This window comes from Malaclemys terrapin, chromosome 10, assembly GCF_027887155.1.
Source record: "Malaclemys terrapin pileata isolate rMalTer1 chromosome 10, rMalTer1.hap1, whole genome shotgun sequence".
In the NCBI taxonomy this organism is placed as follows: domain Eukaryota; kingdom Metazoa; phylum Chordata; order Testudines; family Emydidae; genus Malaclemys; species Malaclemys terrapin.
Window position 1 is genome coordinate 85,927,854 of NC_071514.1, and position 21,629 is coordinate 85,949,482.

At 38.9% G+C, this 21,629-nt stretch overlaps 1 protein-coding gene across 6 annotated transcripts in view; it reads left to right on the forward strand.

The window, feature by feature from the left end:
* The window catches only part of TNRC6A (trinucleotide repeat containing adaptor 6A), a 133,913-nt gene that overhangs the window by 74,968 nt on the left and 37,316 nt on the right, over nucleotides 1-21,629 (forward strand). For all 6 annotated transcript variants that reach the window (XM_054042863.1, XM_054042858.1, XM_054042861.1 and 3 more), the window contains 2 exons: nucleotides 7,619-7,709; nucleotides 12,926-12,947. In XM_054042863.1, coding sequence (XP_053898838.1) covers nucleotides 7,650-7,709; nucleotides 12,926-12,947 — 82 coding nt within the window. In that variant the 5' untranslated portion in view covers nucleotides 7,619-7,649. The remainder of the gene's footprint in view (nucleotides 1-7,618; nucleotides 7,710-12,925; nucleotides 12,948-21,629) is intronic.

The following is a 21,629-nucleotide window of genomic DNA, read 5'->3' on the forward strand; positions in this document are numbered from 1 at the left end:
ATGTGTGTGTGTGTGTGTGTGTGTGTGTGTGTAATATATATAATACACACACACACACACACTTTTTAGGTTTGAAATTACATTACTCCTGCTCTGGAGTTGTCAAACTGATAGTTTAAAAAGCAAAAATAGATTTAAGGAAAATGTTCAGGTCAGCCCATAATAAGATGAATTATATTGTATTTAGGACAAAGTTAATGGAGACTCGGGTTCTTATTTGTCCTGTCTTATATGTACTCTGAAGTTTGGGAACTTTCCTTTCTTTTTCAATGCTGTGGAAATGTACTGCCATGCCAAGTGCTTACAAGCAATGAAGTTTACAAGCAAAGATCATTGTTGTGGCATTGTTCCATGTTGGAGGAGAGTCACTTTAAAGGTCAAGTTGGCCTTTTGTCCCAACCATGAGATTCTTCAGCAAGATGTTGAGAGATGGTCAAATAATGATGATCCTGCCCTTCTCAAAACAGCTGGAACTTTCTGCAAGATGCTGGAACATAATTGCTCTCCCTCGAGTAAAGGTGTACCCACAATGAGAGGCTGCTTTTTAGTAGTATTTATTTGGGCACTGCCTAAAATAACAGGAAGCCTGAATGGGAGCCCTTGTTCTGTCTGTTGGAAAGCTAGGAAGTATATTGATGTGCATTGCCACGACAGCTGAAACCGTGCATATTCTCAGCAGCCGAACCGGGTTAAAGGCATATGTGGCTCTTCCGCATAAAACACTGTGAAATCTGCCTCCACTGTAAGCCCTGTTTCCATCGTGATGCAACACGGAAGCTTGCTCTCTGTGTTTCTGAGGTTCTAAGTGTGCAAATTAGTCTTATCAGTAGTTTTTATAGGAATTTGTTTTGTATCTGATTTTCCTGTTTCTCCCTCTTTTGTATTTGCATACTAAAAATGCAGTAAGTAGTTTTACCTTTTATTTAAGTTAAAAAAATCTTGTTTTGCTGTTGGAAACTCCAGTTTCATAATTATATATAGGGTTGGACTTTTGAGCGATCCAAAAACCACTTGATCGATTTGCTGGTCAAACATTGGTCAAATATGTCAAAAGGTATTAATATTTTAAAGCACTAATTTATTAGAATAGTAACAAAAAGGAGTAAGATTTAATGATGTCCAATAGACTTAGCCTTAGATATTTATACCTAAGTAACTTGATTTTTGTAATTAACTTTAGTTATTTTAACTCCCAGAAATGTGAAACACAATGAAATGGAGTTCTAAAAAGAGAGAATAATTATTACCTTTTTTAGCAATGTTAAGTTGGCATTTAAATGTGAATACTATTGAAGACTGAACAGTTACGAAAGAAAAGAAAAATGAAATAAAACAAACACATAGCAACTATAAAAGTCATTTTTAAATGCACTTACGCTAGGTAGGCAGCTGGCCAACTCTTCAAGCATCTTGCTTTTCATTATCTATTGACTTCATCTGTGCCTTTGTCATCATTTTAATGTGCTTTGTAAACTGCAATGTGCATTGATGGCCTGGTGTGTGTGTGTGTGTGTATGTATGTAGGTATATACATACCTACATACATACAATGTTTGTTCTAGAGAATTCCAGCCAATCAAGATGCTCATCTTTCAATTACTTCATCTTTTTCCCCAGCAGGTGACAATATGTAGTAAAGTAAGTGATCAAGACATTTAAGTAGGTTTGCTAACACTTGGCACCGTGATGCAATCAAAAATGTAGGTTTCCACCTACATCGAGGCATTTTTGCGGGAATATTTGACCACGGCTAAATAGGTGGTCAATTGACCTTATTTGGCTGGCCAATTGACTAGCTTGCCAAGCCTAATTGTATGTAACTTTGCTGCCAAAGAAAAACTTAGTAATGATAGCCGCCAACCAGACTTTGGCTTCACAATGTTGAAATAATCTAAGTGGGAGAGTGCACATCTTCCTTAAAAGCCGTTTTCCCCCCTCAATGCTTTTAAATAGACCATCATGTCTTACGTGGTGAGTGAAGCTGAATTTTGAGTTTACAAATGAGAGAAATGGGATGAATTTTTTTGCAAAGTAGCATTAGCTAATCAGTAAACTTGCAAGAAAAGGACTTTTTCCCCCCTTACCTCTTCATGCTCTCTACCCCCCAAAAAAACAATTGGGAATTAAAACAGCTGTTTAACTCTCCAGTCTGCTTTCCACCCTAGATGAATAGCGCGGTTAGTGGAGACACTAGCAAGAAGATGATCTAAAAGATGGGGAAGAGCCAATAGCCATGTGCAGCTCCAGTGCATCAGCTGCTGCTCATGGAAAAGGTTCAGAAAAGGGCAACAAAAATGCTCATGCACAGGGGGCAGCTTCCATAAGAGGAGAGATTAACCAGACTGGGACATTTCCACTTGGAAAAAGAGACGACTACAGGGGGATATGATCGAGGTCTATAACATCATGACTGGTGTGGAGAAAGTAAATAAGGAAAATATTTACTCATAACAAGAACTAGAGGTCAGCAAATGAAACGAACAGGCAGCAGGTTTAAAACAAAGGAAGCATTTCTTCACACAACGCACCGTCAGCCTGGGGAGCTCTTTGCCAGAGGATGTTGTGAAGGCCAAGACTATAACAGGGTTCAAAAAAGAACTAGATAAATTCATGGAGGATCGGTCCCTCAATGGCTGTTAGTCAGGATGGACAGGGATGGTGTCCCTAGCCTGTGTTTGACAGAAGCTGGGAATGGGCGACAAGGGATGGATCACTTGATGATTCCCTGTTCTGTTCGTTCCCTCTGAAGCACCTGGCACTGGCCACTGTTGGAAGAGAGGGTACTGGGCTAGATGGACTTTTGGTCTGACCCAGTGTGGCCGTTCTGTTTTTCAAAGCAGTAGGAGAGTGGAACTAACATGAGTTGTAATTGGTTTTACTGCCCACGGAGTTCTGTATAGCAACCCTGGCCACCTCTTGTCAATTTAACTGCTGCTGCTCGACAATTTTAGGAGGGGCAAAGAAAGTGGAGCAGTTTGCCTACAGATTCAGGATTAAGGACCTCATTTTAGAAAGCTTAAATTCTGCAGAAATTAATGGATTTAGGTACATTTTCCCACTCTGGGAAACTACCTACTTACCAGTAGTAAGTAGGCTAGTGGTTTTTTCAAGCCCCATTCAAAGTACTATACAAACATTAACTTACTTGCAACACCCCAGAGGAAATTAAGGCAGAGGGTGAATGTCTTGCCCAAGGCAAGGGAACAAACTTTCAATTGTGTGTGTTGGTCTTAGACGACGCTACCTCTGAAAGACGACCAGAAGAAAACTTTCAAACTTACTTGTAATCTTTCCTGGCCTGCCAATCTAGGAAGTGTTAACTGGGATGAGAACGCAAGCCAGTGGAAGCATATTCAGACATTAAAGTGGCAGTGGAGTGTCTTGTGAGTGGGCTTTCTAAGCTTCCCTAAGATAAAATAGTTTTTGTATTGGACTACTGAATTTTGAAATAGTTTGTTCCAATAAAGCCCCCCACTAAATCTCTCTTGCAGCAAGTGAACATGTTCCTTACCTGCAGGTGTGTCCTTGGATGATAGCTGCCGCTGTTTCCTTTTTATTGTTAGGTTTATCTGGTGCTTTTCAAAGTTCTCTTTGTGTGTGTGTGTGTTTAATGTGAGCCATCGTGATTACAGTGCTACTGCTGAAGACAAGCAGATTCCTGTCGCCAGGGCTATCTAACTCATATGCTCAAGAACACTCCAGACTATCCTGGACTTGCTGCACCCTTCACTTATATTCACTTTCTCTTCTGCCTACTCTGGCAGTCTTGTCCTTCTGCAATTCCTCTTCATACCAGCCACTTAGTCACTTCAGCTATGTCTACACTACAAACTTCAGTGCCTTTTGAGACCTTCTTACAGTGACTCACCCATGGATCTCTGGGAGCTAGGTATCAGGTTCCCAGCATGTAACTTTCTCCATCCCGTGATGCTATCCATATCCCATAATTTTCCATGCCTTCTTTTTAAATCCCATAAACCTGTGGAACACTTTTTTCCCTGTCCCTTTTCTTGACAGAAGTATGGAGCCCTCAGAGCTCCGTGCTATTCTCATGAATGTTACAAATACAGGATGCATGATTGACCCATAGGAGGTACCACAACAACAGGGGGACATGATGATTTCTTTGAGGACAGTTTGGTGAGAGGCCATTCAAGGTTGTTGCCGACATTCACACAGCAGCTGCAGATGGTAGAGCACCGCTTCTTGGAGCGAAAAACAAGCACTGACTAGTGGAATCACATCGTAATGCAGGTTTGAGATGTCAAGCAATGGCTGTAGAACTTTTCGGTTGTAAAGGCCTCATTCCTGGATCTGTGTGCCGAGCTCATCCCAGCCCTCTAGTGTAACAGCACCACAATGAGAGCTGTGTTGACAGTGGGGAAGTGAGTGGCTATCACGTTGTGTAAGCTTGAAATGCCAGATTGCTACGGTCAGTGTGAAATCATTTTGGAATTGGAAAATCCACAGTGGGGCTGTTATGCGTGTGTGTAGGTTCATTAATCAGCTCCTGCTATGCAGGACTTTGATTCTGGACAGTGTGCAGGACATAGCACTTGTGTTTGCAACAATGGGGTTCCTGAACTGCAATGGGGCAATAGACGGTTTGCACGTTCTTTTTTGGCGCTAGCCCACCTTGTCATTAAGTACATCAGCAGAAAGGGCTTCTCATCTGTGGTTATGAAAACATTGGTGAATCCCTGGGGACTCTTCCCCAATATTGGTGTGGGCTGGTCAGGGAAGGTATGTGCCACCTGCATCTTAAGAATACAGGACTTTTCAGAAAGCTGCAACATTTTTTTTTCTGACTGAATATTGAAATGCAAATGGTGATTCTGGAGGGACCGAGTTTACCCCCGGTTCCACTGGCTTATGAAGCGGTACACTGGCCACCTTGACAGCACCAAAAAGAGGTTAAACGGCTGGCTCCACATGTGCAGAATGACAGTTGAATGTGCTTTTGGTAGATGGAAGGGATGCTGGTGGTGGTTACTCACTTGACTGAATCTCAGTGAGAAATGTATGGTTATAGCTGCCTGTGGTGTCCTGCATAGTATCTGTGAGCAGAGCCGGCTCCATGGTTTTGGCCGCCCCAAGCAGCCAAAACAAAACAAAACAAAAAGCCGCGATCTGCGGCGGCAATTCGGCGGGAGGTCCTTCACTCCCAGGCGGAGTGAGGGACCGTCCGCTGAATTGCCGCCGAATACCTGGACGTGCCGCCCCTCTCCTGAGCGGCCGCCCCAAGCACCTGCTTGAGAAGCTGGTGCCTGGAGCCGGCCCTGTCTGTGAGGCAAAGGGGAAAACTACTGCCAGGGAGGAGGTGAAGCAGTGTCTGCTGACTTTGAACAGCCAGACACAAAGGCCATTAGAAGAGCTCAACAGGGAGCTGTGTGGTTGAAGGAGGCTTTTGAAAGAACACTTGAACAGTCCTCTGGCTCACCATTCTGTAATGGACTGTTATCTGGGCCTAAAGCTTTGGGTGCTGCTAGGAATGGTGTAGTGCTTGCTGTCAGTTGTAAATGTACTGTTTTTCTGAATCCAGCACCACAGAGTGCATATACGTTTACAGGCACTGTGTGCTTTGAGTCCTGCTATGAATTCTGCAGTATTTGTTGTGAACTAATAAAGATTTTTATTCTTCAAAAATAGAAATTTATTGAAACAAAAACAGTGCACAAAACCCATGTACCAAAAACAGGCAATGCAATACAAACTTCTAACAGAACTTTAAAATTGGAAACACAGCAAACATTTCTGTGCATTTTCTGGGCACAAATGTAGGTCATTGTGACTACACAAACACCGACTGTGGTTTTCATTGATCAGTGCATGTGAAGCTGTTTTTACTTGCTGTCCTCTGGTGTGAAGTGATAAGGTTCATGATGCGTCCTATGTGGTAGGTATGTTGTGGCCAGGGGGGTGGGGTGGGGGCCAGATAGGGAGCTGCTAACAGAGTTTAAGAAATGCAAAGGTTGGGGAGTCTGGAATTTTTGGGCCTGTAGGTCAACCAGGATGTGCAGTGTTTAGGTTTGTTGCCTGAGAAGATTCATAATGTCCTGCCGCACCTCTCCTTTTCCTAGGGGGACTACTGGGCCTTTCTCCTGCCTGCTCTTTCCTTCTCCATGCCATCGGCCATGTTGGCGCTCCCCCTTCTTGAGCGCATTTCAAAAACTTAAACATGCAAGAATAGATTAGATTAAAAAGACTTGGAACTGTTCAGCTAGAAAAAGAGATGACTGAGAGGATAAGATGGGGGTCTATAAAATCATGACTGGTGTGGAGAAAGTGAATAGGGAACTGTTATTTACTACTTCTCATAACACAAGAACCAGGCATCACCCAATTAAATTAATAGGCAGCAGGTTTAAAACAAACATAAGGAAGTACTTCCTCACACAACCACAGTCAGCCTGTGGAACGTATTGTCAGGGGATGTTAAGGTGAAAAACATAAAGGATTCAAAAAAGAATTAAATAAGTTCACGGAGAATAGGTCCATCCATGGTGGTTATGTCAGGGAGACAATCCCATGCTCCAGGTGTCCCTAAATCTCCAACTACCAGAAGCTGGGACTGAACATCAGGGGATGGATCACTTAAAATGTCCATGTTCTGTTTATTCCCTCTGAAGCATCTGGCACTGGCCGCTGTCAGAGACAAGATACAGGGCTAGATGGACCACCAATCTAACCAATATGTCCACTCTTGCGTTCTTATTACCTTAATAAACTTCCTTTAGCCTGCAGTTTACTTTAAACCTTACTGCTTGTCTTTGTTAGTATCTTACCATTTCTTGCTGCATAGTCCATAGGAGTACTTGCATCTTCACTGCTCTTCAATTTCCGCTTTCTTTTCTATTCATATGTTCCCGTTCTTGTTCAAAGGACTCAATTCCATTCTAACTGCAAGAATGGAGTGCTTTTAAAGCTCCCTAGAAAGTGAGACTAGAATACATCATATGGCTGCACAGGTGCATTGGTGGTGAACATTGTGTTGCATAAAGTATGTAAGGATGAATTGAAATTTATGTAAGAATTTCCTGGCTCCAACTCTATTAAACTATGCTGCTATTTTAACATTTTGTCTGCGGAAGCTGGTTATGTCTGAAAGAAGATGGGGCAAATTTGACATGTAAAAGTTCAGTTTCAGAGCTAATTCACAGCAGAAAGTAAAGATTAAATAGTATTGGAATCATGCCAACCCTTTAGAACTAACTGATTTGTGAATTAAAGTAAACTTAAAAAGAATAAGCCTTAATTATGTCCTTTGGTAGAAAGAAGGTACCATGTATAGAATGGTACTGCACATGGTTTTTGGTGGTGGTGGCTTAATTTCAGGGGTATAGAGGAAGGATCTCTGCTCCTGGATGTTGTATATTGAAAATAGGCCTATTAAAATACACACCATAATAAAACAGTTTACCACTTGTGATGTAGAGTGACAGTATATATTATCTTGATTTAGACTAACTGATCCCTTTAGAAATTTCATGCAGCCAACAAATTAGGGATAAAATTCCCATATCTCTTTAAGATCATTTATAAAAAGAGTATAAATGAAGGAATAGAAATGTCTACTGAATGCATTTTGGGAGAGTTAATTACAAACTGTGTGGTTCAGGGATTTAGTGCAAGAAGAGGAAGAACAGTTGATGGAAGAAAGGAAAAAGAGAAAAGAAGACAAGAAAAAGAAGGAAGCTGCTCAAAAAAAGGTATGTGGATCATTTAAGTTTAAAAAAAAAAATAGGATTTGGCTTTTGTTTTTTTTCTCAGACTAATTTTGCTTATTGTAATATAGCTGTTAAAGATAAGCCTGTATTTTTTTAATCTCATTATAGCACTTCCAAAGCACAAGGCAATCATCAAGTAACTGTCTTACTGAACATCTTTACTGATCCTGCAGGCATAGTTTTTTCAAAGCTAAAAATCTTGTTTAGATATCCATTTAGCTCACAGATCTTCAGTTGATAGGGACGTTTCTGGATGCAAGCCCATGCATACACAATGTGAAGACTGACATAGTATAAAATGTTTTTTAAAATAGTTGTTTTTAGCTGTTAGCCTTATTTTAATACATCTGATTAGCCTTCTGTGATGAGTGTAACTCTTCATCACACATGCTTTATCAAAGATGGATAAAATTAAAACATTGGCAGCAGGGAGTGGGGTTTAAGACTAGTTATGGTAAAGTGCTTTGAAGATATAAGAGCATTGAGTGAATACTAAGAATTATTCCCGAGACATTTTTAAAGAAAAAATACAAAATTACTTTTTGGGTCATGCTAAAACAGTATCCGTCAGTCATTAGTATTTAACATTGTAGATGCCCTGGTTGAGAGGAGCCCATAAATCTGGCTAAGAACATATCTCCATTTCAGACTTCCAATTCCTGTAAGGAGACATCTAAAATAAGCCTAGTTCTCAATTTTTTCTTGATCCTCCTTAGCAATGTTAAATGTTCAGTTCATATGCAGAAAAATGGCTAGTCATTTCTGCAACCCAGACCTCTTATCAAAATAAAGGGGTTTCTCTCATTTACAAAAACTAAGTACAGACCTAATTCTGTTATTCCTCCCGCCCCTCGCCTCCCCCCGGACATCTTTTCCTGGAACGTTGTTTTTTTTTTTTTTTAAGAAAAGATGAGGTATTTGCTTATAACCCAGAAGGAGACCTTCTGTAATCTTTATAGCAGCGACAACAAACTGTGTAAGGACTTGCTTCAGTAGTGCACAACTCCATCACTAGTGCTCGAGTACAAATGCATAAATCATTTTCTCTTAGGGTTCAACATCTTCCAGCAATGCCCTTAATTGGAAAGGAGATTCTTTGTTCATGGGATTTTTGGCTTCACTTTTTTTCTGTGAGAGATGGTGCTTCATAGATGTCAACGTTAAATACAGCATATTAATATAAGAGCAGGTCTACATTACTGCTTAAGTCAATCTAACTTGGGAGACAGACACACACACACACACGACGCAAGCTACAGTGAGCTAAGAGCTGTCCACACCAGCGCTATGTTGACTGGAGACGCTCTCCCGCTGGCATAGCTTCCGCCTCTCGTGGAAGAGGAGTAACTATGCCGACAGAGCACTCTCCCGTCAGCATAGCACGTCTTCACCAGCCGCGCTACAGCAGTGCAACTACATCGGTACAGCTGCGCTGATGTAACGCTTCTACTGTAGATCTGCCCATTACAATTGCTGGAATCCTTGCCCCAAAATGTGCTTGGTTGGGTTTTTTTGGTCTCCAGCAGAAAGCTTGACTCATTCAGTGACAAACTATGCACCAGAAATAATTTAAGTGTTTTAAAGAAATACTGGGCATACACAGCTTTGTAACTGAACTTTACTGAAATTCTGTCTAAACTAATTCCTTTCTACATGTGACCATGCTGATTGTCGTTAAGAAACCAAAAGATTTCCTCTGCTTTCACTGTAGAAGCAACAGAATGCTAAGTGTTCAGGCTTGATGCTTCAGAAATGTAAGTAGTTTCTCTGTAGGGAGAGCAGTAGAATGTAACCAGCTTGCTTGCGGCCCTGGAGAAGCTCAGGCTCTCTAGACTAGGAAAAAGCAGTTTTTAAAAACAAGTTAAGCAAACGCATTTCAATTAAGTGGTGTCTAAAAACATGTCAGTACACCCTGTACAGACAAGGTTTGACACCTTTAAAAATATGTTGGCTGGTTATGGTCTACTTTAGGCTCCCTGACCTAGCATTTAAAAAAAAAAAAAAAAAAAAAAAAGTAAAACCTTTTCTGTCCTAGGTGCTGACATGTTTTAAACACGACTTAATTAAAATGTGTTAGCTAACTTAAAAAAAAAGTTTGGCCTTTTAACTCTTCTAAATAGGGCTTATTATGAGGTCTGTTAGGGTGACCAAACAGCAAATGTGAAAAATCGGGACGGGGGCGAGGGGTAATAGGAGCCTATATAAGAAAAAGATCGGGACTGTCCCTATAAAATTGGGACATCTGGTCACCCTAAGGTCAGTTGGTAGCCTTTGCACCTGATCATTATGGACAGTTGAGTCCAGCACATTACCTATAGAGATGCAAAAATTTGCCTCCTTTATTTTCCTATTCCTCAGCCACTGCCGGAATTGTCACTTAAAGATCAACTTGAAGCTCATTCAGCAGAGCTGTGGCAGTGATAAACTCCAGCCTCAGGCCTATTTGATCTCCTAAGATTTGTAGATCCAGCTGGAAATGGTAGTGTTTTTACAGAACAGTACCGTCCAAATACACTATTGTCCAGTCAGTCTGTTTTTGCCTGGGTATAATAAAGGGTAACATCTGTATGAAGTCCTCAGGTCTTCAAGTGAGGTGTTTTTGGGTTGGAGGATTAGGCTAGGTTGAGATAACATTATGGAGTGGAAGACATGTAGAAAGATTTTAATATTGAGTAACAGCAAGTTTTCTGACATGTATAATGGGCTGTTTCTTAGCGTGGAGGAGTTCTTGTTATAGTCTCCCTGTTAATGGGACAATTTTGTGATGTCTCCATTCAGGTAGAAGTTTTGGTGGGAGGGACAGGGTTTGGGGATGTATTCAAGGAAGTCTTTTTCCCTGATTTCAGTGACTGAGCACTGGTGGCTGTGATGACTGCCCTAACTTAGGTGAGGTGGGAGAGAGCACTTCCCCACTTAGTACACCTCTACCCCGATATAACGCGACCCGGTATAACATGAATTCTGATATAACGCAGTAAAGCAGTGCTCCGGGGGGGCAGGGCTATGCACTCCGGCGGATCAAAGCAAATTCGATATAACGCGGTTTCACCTATAACACAGTAAGATTTTTTGGCTCCCGAGGACAGCATTATATCGAGGTAGAGGTGTAGTAGTAAAAATGTATCATGGTAGTGCCTAAAATCTCCAGTCAGGCTTCAGATCCCACTGTGTTGATAGCTGTACAAACATAGGAAAAAGACAATCCGTATACCCGGAGGAGCTTGCAATCTAAAGACATGTACAGACAAAGGGTAGGGCATGAGGTGGTAATACACAAGCAAATGAATGTGGTGGAGGGGAGAAAAGAGACACATTTGATACATAAATTGTATTGGGGGGGGGGGCAGTTGTTTTTGTTTTTTTAATGGATTCAGAGGAAAGGAGTAGGAAAAGGAAAGAAGAGGAAGAGTTCCAGTGAGGATGTTACTTGGCTTCAGAAGGGGAGAAGAGTCTGTTTCACACTGCCATGGAGCACCTCTTATGGGAGCTCTACTATTTTATTACACTTACCTATTTGTATCCATACAAGCATGCTGAGCTCTAGGCACAGAACAATAATTGCACATACAAAACTCAGCAGTTCAAAATTACTATAAAAACTTCCCTAGCCAGCAAAACAAATTTCTCTTCCAGATTTGATAGCCTTGATAAGTGTAAGCTAGGTCAAAAGCTATGACATACACTGTAAAGGTCTCTGTTATTCTAACTGCCTTTTTTTTCTCTTTGAGTGAGGAAAAAGGGCTGCAACTCCTTTTAGTATTTTAGGAGCTTAGAGTGTAGAGATGAGGAAGAGGATTCTAAACTGAATCCAGTAAAAGTTTTGTTGCATTCAGCATAAGAAGCCATTGAACTATTTACACTTTTTTTCAGTTCCAGTAACTGATACAATAGAACATACCAATAATGGCTTTTCTTCTCTTTAAAAAAGAATTTGCACATATTGGCCACCCTTGAGTGGTATTCAAAAATTCCCAAGCAAATGTAGTTTTCCAGACTACATACCAAATACTTTGCAGTACAAGGAAACAAGAGAATGGATTTTCTATTGTGCCTGGAAATTGGACAGTATAAAAATCTGTGTACATTTCCTTGCTTTTATCAGTTCTTGGCGAAAAAAAAATTAATATGAAGTACAGAATTTGCTAATACTGTGAACTGCTGATTTCTTGAACAGATGGGTGGACATGATAGTAAAGGGCATTAATAACTTTTCAGTATAATCAGCCCTTACTGTTTCTTACTGTGCTAATATTTAAATACAATAATTATCAAATCTGTCAATCTTGACCACTTCTCAGGATTTCATTGCAGAGCACTGTGGTAAGGTCTCATATTACTAAGTCATGATTAATTTTAATGAATATTGTATGCTGCAGAACATTTATTATAACACTAACATTTTATGAACACACATGAAAGGGATACGGTGAAGTTAAATCTCACTTCTGCTTTGAAAATATTTTGCTCTCTATGTTACAGTAATTGTCTCTTACTTGTATGTCAGAGCTTGGGGTGGAAGGGGGGAACCATAATTTACTTCATGCTTTTTAGAGCACCGTATGTACCGTCTTCTCTTGTGTAACTAGACCTACACAAATAGGGGGCACTTCAATACAGCAGCAAGAGAGAGGAACATTTTGTTATCTCGTGATATAGTTCATCAATGCAGACCTTTTATCTTGGCCCTTTCGCACAGGTAACTCTAAAGGTAGCTTGTCAGACTTCTGCAGGCTCTCGAAAAGTGAAGATTTTAGATTTGTTCTGCGCGCGCGCTCTCTCTCTCGCTCTCTCTCTTTTCTGAGTTTTTCTGTTTATAATGATTGGGGATAGTTTGAGCTGTTCAGTTTTCATAAGCTAAATTAAAAATTGTTCTACCTCCTATGACTTTTGCCAGGCAAATAAATACTGATAATTTTAACCCATTTTTAAAGGAACCCAGTCTAAACTGGGTTGGATTAGAAATGAATGTGTGATCCATTTGGCCTTCTGTTAGTATAATGTTTTTAAACAGCTTTGCAGCCATAAAGTGAGGGCTGGTAGAAGAGGGGAAGTGACCTTAAACTGTCCACTTTAGATATACCAAAACACGTTAAAAGAAAAGCAGGCAGGGATCTAGTGTGAGACTATACAGATGCAGGCAAAATATCAGAAAAGAACAATCTGTACGAATTATTAACACTGTTTCTTTTTTGTTGTAGGCCATTGAACAAAAAATCAAAGGTAAGTTACTTTAAAGCTATTTATATGTTGTGGTGTTTGAGTAGATATTTGAATTTGTGTTTGAATTAAAAGGGAGGGTCTGAAACATTTTGACTCAGCCTGAAAAGATGGGGTCTGGGAAAACAGAGTGCCAATGGTATATCTAGCCGTTCAAAAAAAAAAAAGATAATGGAAAATTGTTAATAGTTTGGTTGGTATATTCCTTCACTCTTATTCACCTTTTTTTTAATTATTCATACAGCACTATGCACACAAGCAGTGTTCTGCTTTATCTTCCTCTCCTTCATTTTTCTCTTCCTCTTCTCCTTTAATTAAAAAAAATGAAAAAAAAAATTGCATCCTCCTACCAATCCAGCCGTATTGTAGGTCATGGGATGTAGTTAATCTATTTGATGCAGTTCTTCCGAACGTGCTGTTAGTGCAATTGGACATCAGAGTGATAGGCACAGTAATTGCCCATCTATCTCTGAAATGAAATGACACATCCAGCAGTTTCATCTTGGTGTAAAGGGCTGGATTCCCATGTCTACGAGCTCTAATTTAGCTCAAAAACAAATTGGGAGTATTGTGATTAATTTGAATATTTGTATTGTATATTTTGATTCCTTTCAAGTACTTGCTATATCTTTAAGATAAAGGAAATCTGTATCTACTTTGTGTAGGCATAACTACCTGAATTAGAATGAAAAGGGAAGTGTTCGTTGAGAATTTTATAATAGTTGTATATTTGTGCAGGGGGCTAACATTTGCTAAATTCTTTATCTTTAGAAACACTGTGTTTCGTTAAATATTAAGCCTTGAGACAAATTTCTAGTAATTTTTTAACAATGAAATGTGTTCGCTAGTCATAGTGGCTCACGATCAGGTGGTGAATTCTCCATAGAAAGGTGCGTTCTCATCTTGCTGCCTAGTGTATGCAGCTGTGATTACCTGATACTTTTAAGATGAGTTTATATCTAGTTTCCTCAACTTGCAGTGGATTAATTGAGTTGACAACTTGCACCGAAAAGCTACATTCTGTAGCATAATAGGCTCCTAATACATTAAGGGATTGTGTGGGAAGGAAGTGTGTTTTTAATGATCTATTAGAAATATATGAAAACTGGTGACAGACATCAAAAGAATAAAAGTATCTTTAGGTTTACAAAATAGTTTCGCTGCTTTGAGGCAAAAAGAGCTTCTACATTGTGCGTGATGGGGGTTTTAATGCACTGGTCTTTCCGTTAATTGGAGTTATGAACCTACATTAGGAGACTAACTTCCTTAAATCCTAGATCTGCAGCCATCTTGTGCATCCAATGCCATTGCCTACAGAATCTGTCTCTTAAGGCTTGATCCTGAACTTGTTAGGCGGTGGGAGTTTTGCCATTGACTTCACTGGGTTCAGGACTGAACACTTAATGAAGATGGCAGACATAGAATCATGGAATCATAGGACTGGAGGGGACTTTGAGAGGTCGTCTAGTCCAGTCCCCTGCACTCATGGCAGGACTAAATATTATCTAGACCAGCGGTTCCCAAACTTGTTCCACCGCTTGTACAGTGAAAGCCCCTGGCTGGCTGGGCAGGTTTGTTTACCTGCTGTGTCCGCAGGTTCGGCCGATCGCGGCTCCCAATGGCTGCGGTTCGCTGCTCCAGGCCAATGGGAGCCGCTGGAAGCGGCGCGGGCCGAGGGACGTATTGGCCACCGCTTCCAGCAGCGAACTGCGGCCACTGGGAGCCACGATCGGCCGAACCTGCGAACGCGGCAGGTAAATAAACTGGCCCGGCCCGCCAGGGGCTTTCCCTGCACAAGCAGCAGAACCACTGATCTAGACCATTCCTGACTGGTGTTTGGAGATTTTTAAGAGCAGGTTAGACAATGATGGAGATTCCACAACCTCCCTAGGCAACTTATTCCAGTGCTTAACCACCCTGACAGTTAGGAAGTTTTTCCTAATGTCCAACGTAAACCGTCCTTACTGCAATTTAAGCCCATTTCTTCTTGTCCTATCCTCGGTGGTTAAGAACATTTTTTCTCCCTCCTCCTTGTAACAACCTTTTATGTACTTGAAAATGGTTATCATGTCCCCTCTCAGGCTTCTCTTCTACAGACTAAACAAACCCAATTTTTTCAATCTTCCCTCATAGGTCATGTTTTCTAGACCTTTTATCATTTTTGTTGCTCTTCTCTGGACTTTCTCCAGTTCATCTACATCTTTCCTGAATTGTGGTGCCCAGAACTGGACACACAAGTCCAGTTGAGGCCTAATCAGCATGGAATAGAGTGGAAGAATTACTTCTCATGACTTGCTTACAACACTCCTGCTAATACATCCCAGAATAATTCTTTTGTTTGTTTTTTGCAACAGTGTTACACTGTCCACTCATACTTAGCTTGTGATCCACAATGACCCCCCAGATCCCTTTCTGCAGTACTCCTTCCTAGTCATTTCCTATTTTCTATGTGTGCAACCGATTTGTTCCTTCCTAAGTGGAGTACTTTTGCATTTGTCTTTATTGAATTTCATTCTATTTTCTTCAGACCATTTCTCCAGTTTGTCCATATCATTTTGAATTTTAATGCTATCCTCCAAAGCACTTGCAACCCCTCCCAGCTTGGTATCATCTGCAAACTTTATAAGTGTACTTTCCATGCCATTATCTAAATCATTAATGAAGATATTGATGAGAATTGTGAATAGTGTCACTTTTAAAATTCTACAGTAATAAATTAAACTAGGAAAGACTGAGGGACAAAATAGAAAAATGGTAAATGGTTTGCTTTAGAATGGACAGTACCATTTTATAAAGTCACAATTGACATGTGTCTCACATCATCTTGAGAAGTGATAGTGATGCCCACAGTTGAGGGAATAAAGATGCGGACGTTTTTGTCCTTTTTAGATTTTCAGCTTTTGTTAGCTGAAATGTAAATACCCAACTCTAACTTTAATATGTTACTTTATTTCCTTAACTATATTTTACTATAAAAGTTAGGGGGAATTTTAAGATCTGTCAAACATGCTGGCAGTCGCTTTTAATAAGTATAGATGTTATGGGATTCAATAGTGAAGCTGTTTCAAACCATAATTTCACATGTCAAAATTTGTCATCTGTGTTAGTGAATTGGGTATGCATGTTTCATCATAGTTTTGTGTGCTTGCATTCAAGATGAAAATTAATGGATATTTTACTAGTTTCCAAGTTTCCATCATGTTCATTTCTTAAAATATTATGTGGATGAGCTGAAGATAGAATACAAGAGTATTATGAATTACTTAGTAATCCTATAAAGTTCTTCATTGCAGAAAATTACATTAAAATTGTAATAAACTCCCCCCCACACACACACCTCTCAGTTGAGTCTAAAATGCATTTATGTCTAGGATCACTTCTTGCACTGTTTTCATCTTAATAGTTCCAGAACCCCAGTGTCATAAAACCCTTTTCTTGGAATGGGATAAAGTAGTTTGACATTACTAGCAAATTTTGATTATACCCCTGTTCAAATGAAAATATTGAAACAGTTAAGATAACAGTAGTGTAGATATTTCAGCTATAGCTGTTTGATGCATTAGTATTGACATAAGAAGGTTGTATTTTGTATATAGTTGGTTTTTCAGTTAAACATTTTTACCAGCTTTTTAGGTTTAAATGTATTCAGCAATTCAATAATTCCTACGTTCCTCAGAGGAGAGCACTATGTAGAGAACCTTGCACAGAGGGTCCCTGATTTTGATTGGGACCCTGTAGGTACTATAATATAAATTAAATGTAAAGTTTGGAAAGTGCTTTGAGATCTTTACCAATTAAATGTGCTATTGAACTGTCAAACATTGTGGTGGTGTTCTACTCTAACTTACACGGTAGCCTGGTATAATAGCTTTTATTGCATTTAACTTGTAATACTATTCAAAGTAAACAAACCTCCCTGTTCATCATGAATATCCCATTCAAAAGAAATCTCTCAAACCCCACTTCAGCTATGCAAAGAAAATGGCATCGTACACTACATGCTAAACCAAACGTTATACAATATGAGTATTTAGCTTGCATTTTGCCACAAAATACCAGCTTCCGAGACTCTTCAGCAAACAAGATGCTGTCACTGTGAATATAAATGTATGTGTGTGCAGGACAGTGCTTTGTAATGTGAAACATTCCCTTTACATACTGTATTTCAAGATACGTAGGTAATATTTTAGTGAAATAGTTTTACAAACTGTGCAGTAGGGTTAAGGCTGTCACTCATGCTGTTGAGTCTTCTAGTGCTTTGCAAAATAACAAAAGGTAGATCATCAATTCAGATTTTTTTCAACTTTTTCTCTAAATTTCCCTGTTTTGTGGAAGGGCTAGGCATAAAACTACTGCTTTTGTTGCAGAATAGGATAAACTCTGGATCACCACTGAAATAGAAAGTGCCTTTAAAAATAACTGGATATGGAATTGAATTCCTTTACTCATATTTCCTACCTTTGAAACTTCTCGTTCATCTGTTCTCTGTGAAACAAAACTGTCTATGCTTACAGAAGTTTTGTTTTCCACTTGTATAACTGTTACCTTAATGGAAAACTGTTATATTAGCTTTCGAAGCTTATAAGTAAAAAAAGAAAAAAAATGAACCGAGCTATGAAGACTTGCTGTTAAAATTCCCCATATAACTGCCTTATAACTTACCTTTCTACGGCTCTGCAGGGGTTAATGAATTGGCAAACAGTTAGATATTTTCCAGATCAGCTAGCTGAGCTTACAGCTGCGGCCATTTTTCCACAACGAAAATTCTAGCATTACATCTTACGTGTGTCAGCTTGAAAGCCAGACTTCCTCTGTTTGCCCTTCAGCATTCCAGAACTGACAACTCTTTGGGGCATGACATGCAAGGAAAGTGTATTACAGTACATTTTTAAGAGGTCAGCTTAAGCAGTAATAAGAAAAGAACACTTCAATGACAGTTTGGTGCTGCTCTTTGTGTGCTTTAGCCGTTGATTTGATCTATGTAAGCTGATTTTGTTTGAGTGAAACTGTTCTCCATCTGCATTAAAGTTGTTCACACAGCTGCCATTTTTTTTTTTTTATTGGAGGGGGGAGTTTGTCACTGGGCCCCTACTCCAGGAGGAGTTGGCAAGCAGTACTCTTGTAGCAGTAAAATGACACCATGCTTCTCCTCCATTTTCTAATGAAATCTGCAGAGTGGGAAAGCAACACAAGTTGGAAGCGTCTTTCTTTGGAATCTATCTGTAAACTGTTGTTTCTGTCACGGTCGTGCAGACTGTAACTTCAGCTTCCACTGCTTTGTGGGTTTTCAGCAGGTTTGTTGTTTATGAAAATCTCTCTCCTTATATTCCTTTGTAATCTTGCTGCTGCTTGTCAAGAAAATTAGGAGTAATACACTGCAAGTCCATTAACAAAGTTGCCTTTAGACTTTAGGGTGATGCAGAACAAAATACTGATGTGCTAAACAATATTTTATCACTGTTTTTTAACAGTGTTGTTAAACTAGAGAAGTAGATTATAACACTTTTCTGGGATTTAAGAGGTATTGGAATTTATAATATTGGAACAATAAAAGGTTAGTTAAAGTGAGATATTAGCAACAGAGCTGGTTTAATTTTCTGAAAAGTTGCTGATTATAAAATACAATTGGATAGAATTAACAAATTGTGTGATTTCCCCGCTTCCCCCACTCCCCCCGACACTTAGTTAAGAAAAATGGTTGTATTGGGCCTGAAGATGTCAATAATACATTTAATTAAGTTGAAAATAACTGAAACTTTAAGTTGCATCTTAAAGCATATTTGACTGTAGACAGTGGAGAGAACCTGGTTCAAACTAAAAATGTTTTACCTGAACATTGGTTGCATTTTATTGAATTTGTCAATCTTTACACAAAGAATGAATAACTCGGTTACTGCTTTTATCTACCAAGTAAATATATTTCTTGTGTAATCTGTATGTAATGTTTTATTTGCTTAGAAAAAGTAGTGTTCATACTGTAGCTATTTGGGGTTTATTTTACTAAAAGGGATCTCATTTACTAATATGCTCTATCATTTTATAGTTAACAAATGAATGAGTAACCAGGAATTAGTTCAATTAAGTTAGTTAAGATGCACTTACTGTGCTTTAAAGGGGCTTAAATAAGGAAAGTTAGGAATGAATGTTGCTTTGTTGCCGTTCTGCTCTGGAGTGATTTTTCTAACTCCAGTTCTCTTCCATTGGAATGTCATATGTAAATGATTTGTATTTAATCGGCAAGAAATAATTCTACTATGGAAGGAATACTAAGTGGAGTGAAAATTATCATTTTATTGAGCACCAACAAGACATTACGTGCTGTAATAAAATAATCCCTGCACCAAGGAGTTTACAGTCTAAATAGAAAGACAGTATAATTCATACAAACAATACCAGGTGACCAAAAAATGGATTTATAGCTAAGCAGTGCAGTTCTTTATAAGTACTTTGTTGGTGGAGTAATGCTGGTAGACTGTATGCAGGTAGTGTGTTTATTTTCATTTACTGCTGTCAACAGACTTTCTTAGATCAAGCTTTAAGTATGTTTTTTAACTTTAAAGGTTAGACATTATGACCAGTTACATCAAAAGGTATATTGGTAAAATGTAGATTACTAGAAAGTTAAATAACAGATTTGTGGGTGGTGAAGTGGAGTTTGGTATATGAAAGACCAACTCTCTTTAAATGTCTGAGTTGCATTAGTAAATGGACTAAAGGAGTATGAGTTTTTTTAAATAACTTCTGCATAATTGTAAGTAATTTATATTATTAATAATAACAAAGATTTACCATTAAGAAAAATTACTGATTTAGAAGTGCAGAGAGGAATATAAAATGTTTTCCTCTCCTGCGTCATTTTACATTGCATTGCTTTGTTCTTTAAATCTTAACATTAATGAAAAGAGGAATATGCTAGAAAGGAATAGATGGAAATATGTTCAGAATTTTTGAAGGCATTGAATTGTACTTTTGAACATTAAATGCATTTGATCATAGGTCGTTCATACACTGTTGAATGTGTGCATGTGAAATATTGTTAGAGGACCTGAATTCAGTAGCTTCCTAAAATAGGTAACAGAACTCTTACATCAGCAGAATCTAATACTGTGTTAGTCATTTTATCCAACTTATCGGTTTATCTAATTACTTGTGAATATCTTCCCTATCTATGCTCCTATGCATTAAATTGACTTATGTCACGGCCATTCTTCTACCTAATTCTGTCCCCCTCCATTCAGCTGTGAAATAGAGTAGAACTGGGTCACTGCTGTGGCAGAGTAGTGGAAGACGGTGGTACGGTGGTGGTGGTGGTGGTGTACATGTTTGTAATCACCTGAAAATAGCGTATCCCTTTTTCTGCCCTTGAAACTTATACCAAGGATTTATAACTCAGTCTCTCCATTGGAGAAGAAATAACATACATGCTCCAAATATCCCTTGTATACAAAATCTTTCTTTGGGCTTTGTCATTTTTTTCATTGACTGAAAAACTGATAGCTGCAGTTCTGGGTGCCAAGAACATTGGGTGCTTTGTTTACACTTAAGTAACATATTTGATCCTACAGGACACAATTTTTTTTAAGGAACATATAATTGTGTGTGCCTTTTTTGAGGTATGTGTATTTTTTTTACCTAATCATGTTAAAAGTAACAGCCGTATTCCCTATATTGAAAATTTTCTTTAAACAAAGCTTCAGGGAACTGGATTTTGCTTAGATTTTCTAAGGCCAGACTATTGTATTCACCTGCATTTGTACCTGAAAGTGAATGTTAGTGTATGATTTTCATGTTTTGTAATTTTCTTTCATTTGACCATTTTGTTCTTGCTTCTAGCACACTAGGGAATTGATTAATGAAATACAAAAAGTAATGGTTTAGGAAATGCTGCTGCAAAGTCAAAAGCCTAGGGTACGTTTACAGCATACTAATGTGCAGAGTTACTCTTGAAGATAAACAAAACTTTATAGTAATTCAAGCTTAATTTTAATAGGACCCCAAACACCCAACAACTCCCACACATAGCAGTAGGAATGCCTTACAGTTTTAATTGTACCTTTTAGGACCTGGCTGTAGAGACAGTAGTTGTGCAAGCATTTATTTTTATAATATTGTTTAAGGTTAAGCTTTTCAAAGTTAACTATGCAGCTCCCATTAATTTCAAGGACAGTTGTAGTTAAGTTCTCTAGTCATCTCTGAAAATCACAATCTAGATATTCTTCTTCTGTACTTATTTTATCAAAGAAAAAGTAAACTGAACACATACACAAATGTGTGTGATCATTGATATATATAATGGGCTTGAAAAAGCTGTGTTACAGTGACATCAATAGAGTTGGTTTAAACTTTTTTTAAATTGTGGGTGATCTCTAAACGTAGTTACTGTAAAGCATTCCACACCTTTAGAGTATTTGTGTGCTTTAATAGACCAGGCCCAACCACATACTCCATCCTGTGCCTTTCTGGGTTTCATTTAATTTGTTTGCGTTTGTACTGGTGTGATGGAGCAAATAAACAGGTAGCAATGAATACTGTAATCACCTGTTTATTCACAGTTCAGGTGTGGTGTATACACCCATATGTAACCTTTCTTGCAAATTCTTTGGCCTCAATCCCACCTAAAAATGGCCATGCTGTCAAGGTTATGAAAGGCAATTTTGATTTCATTTAAGCTGAATGCTTGGCATT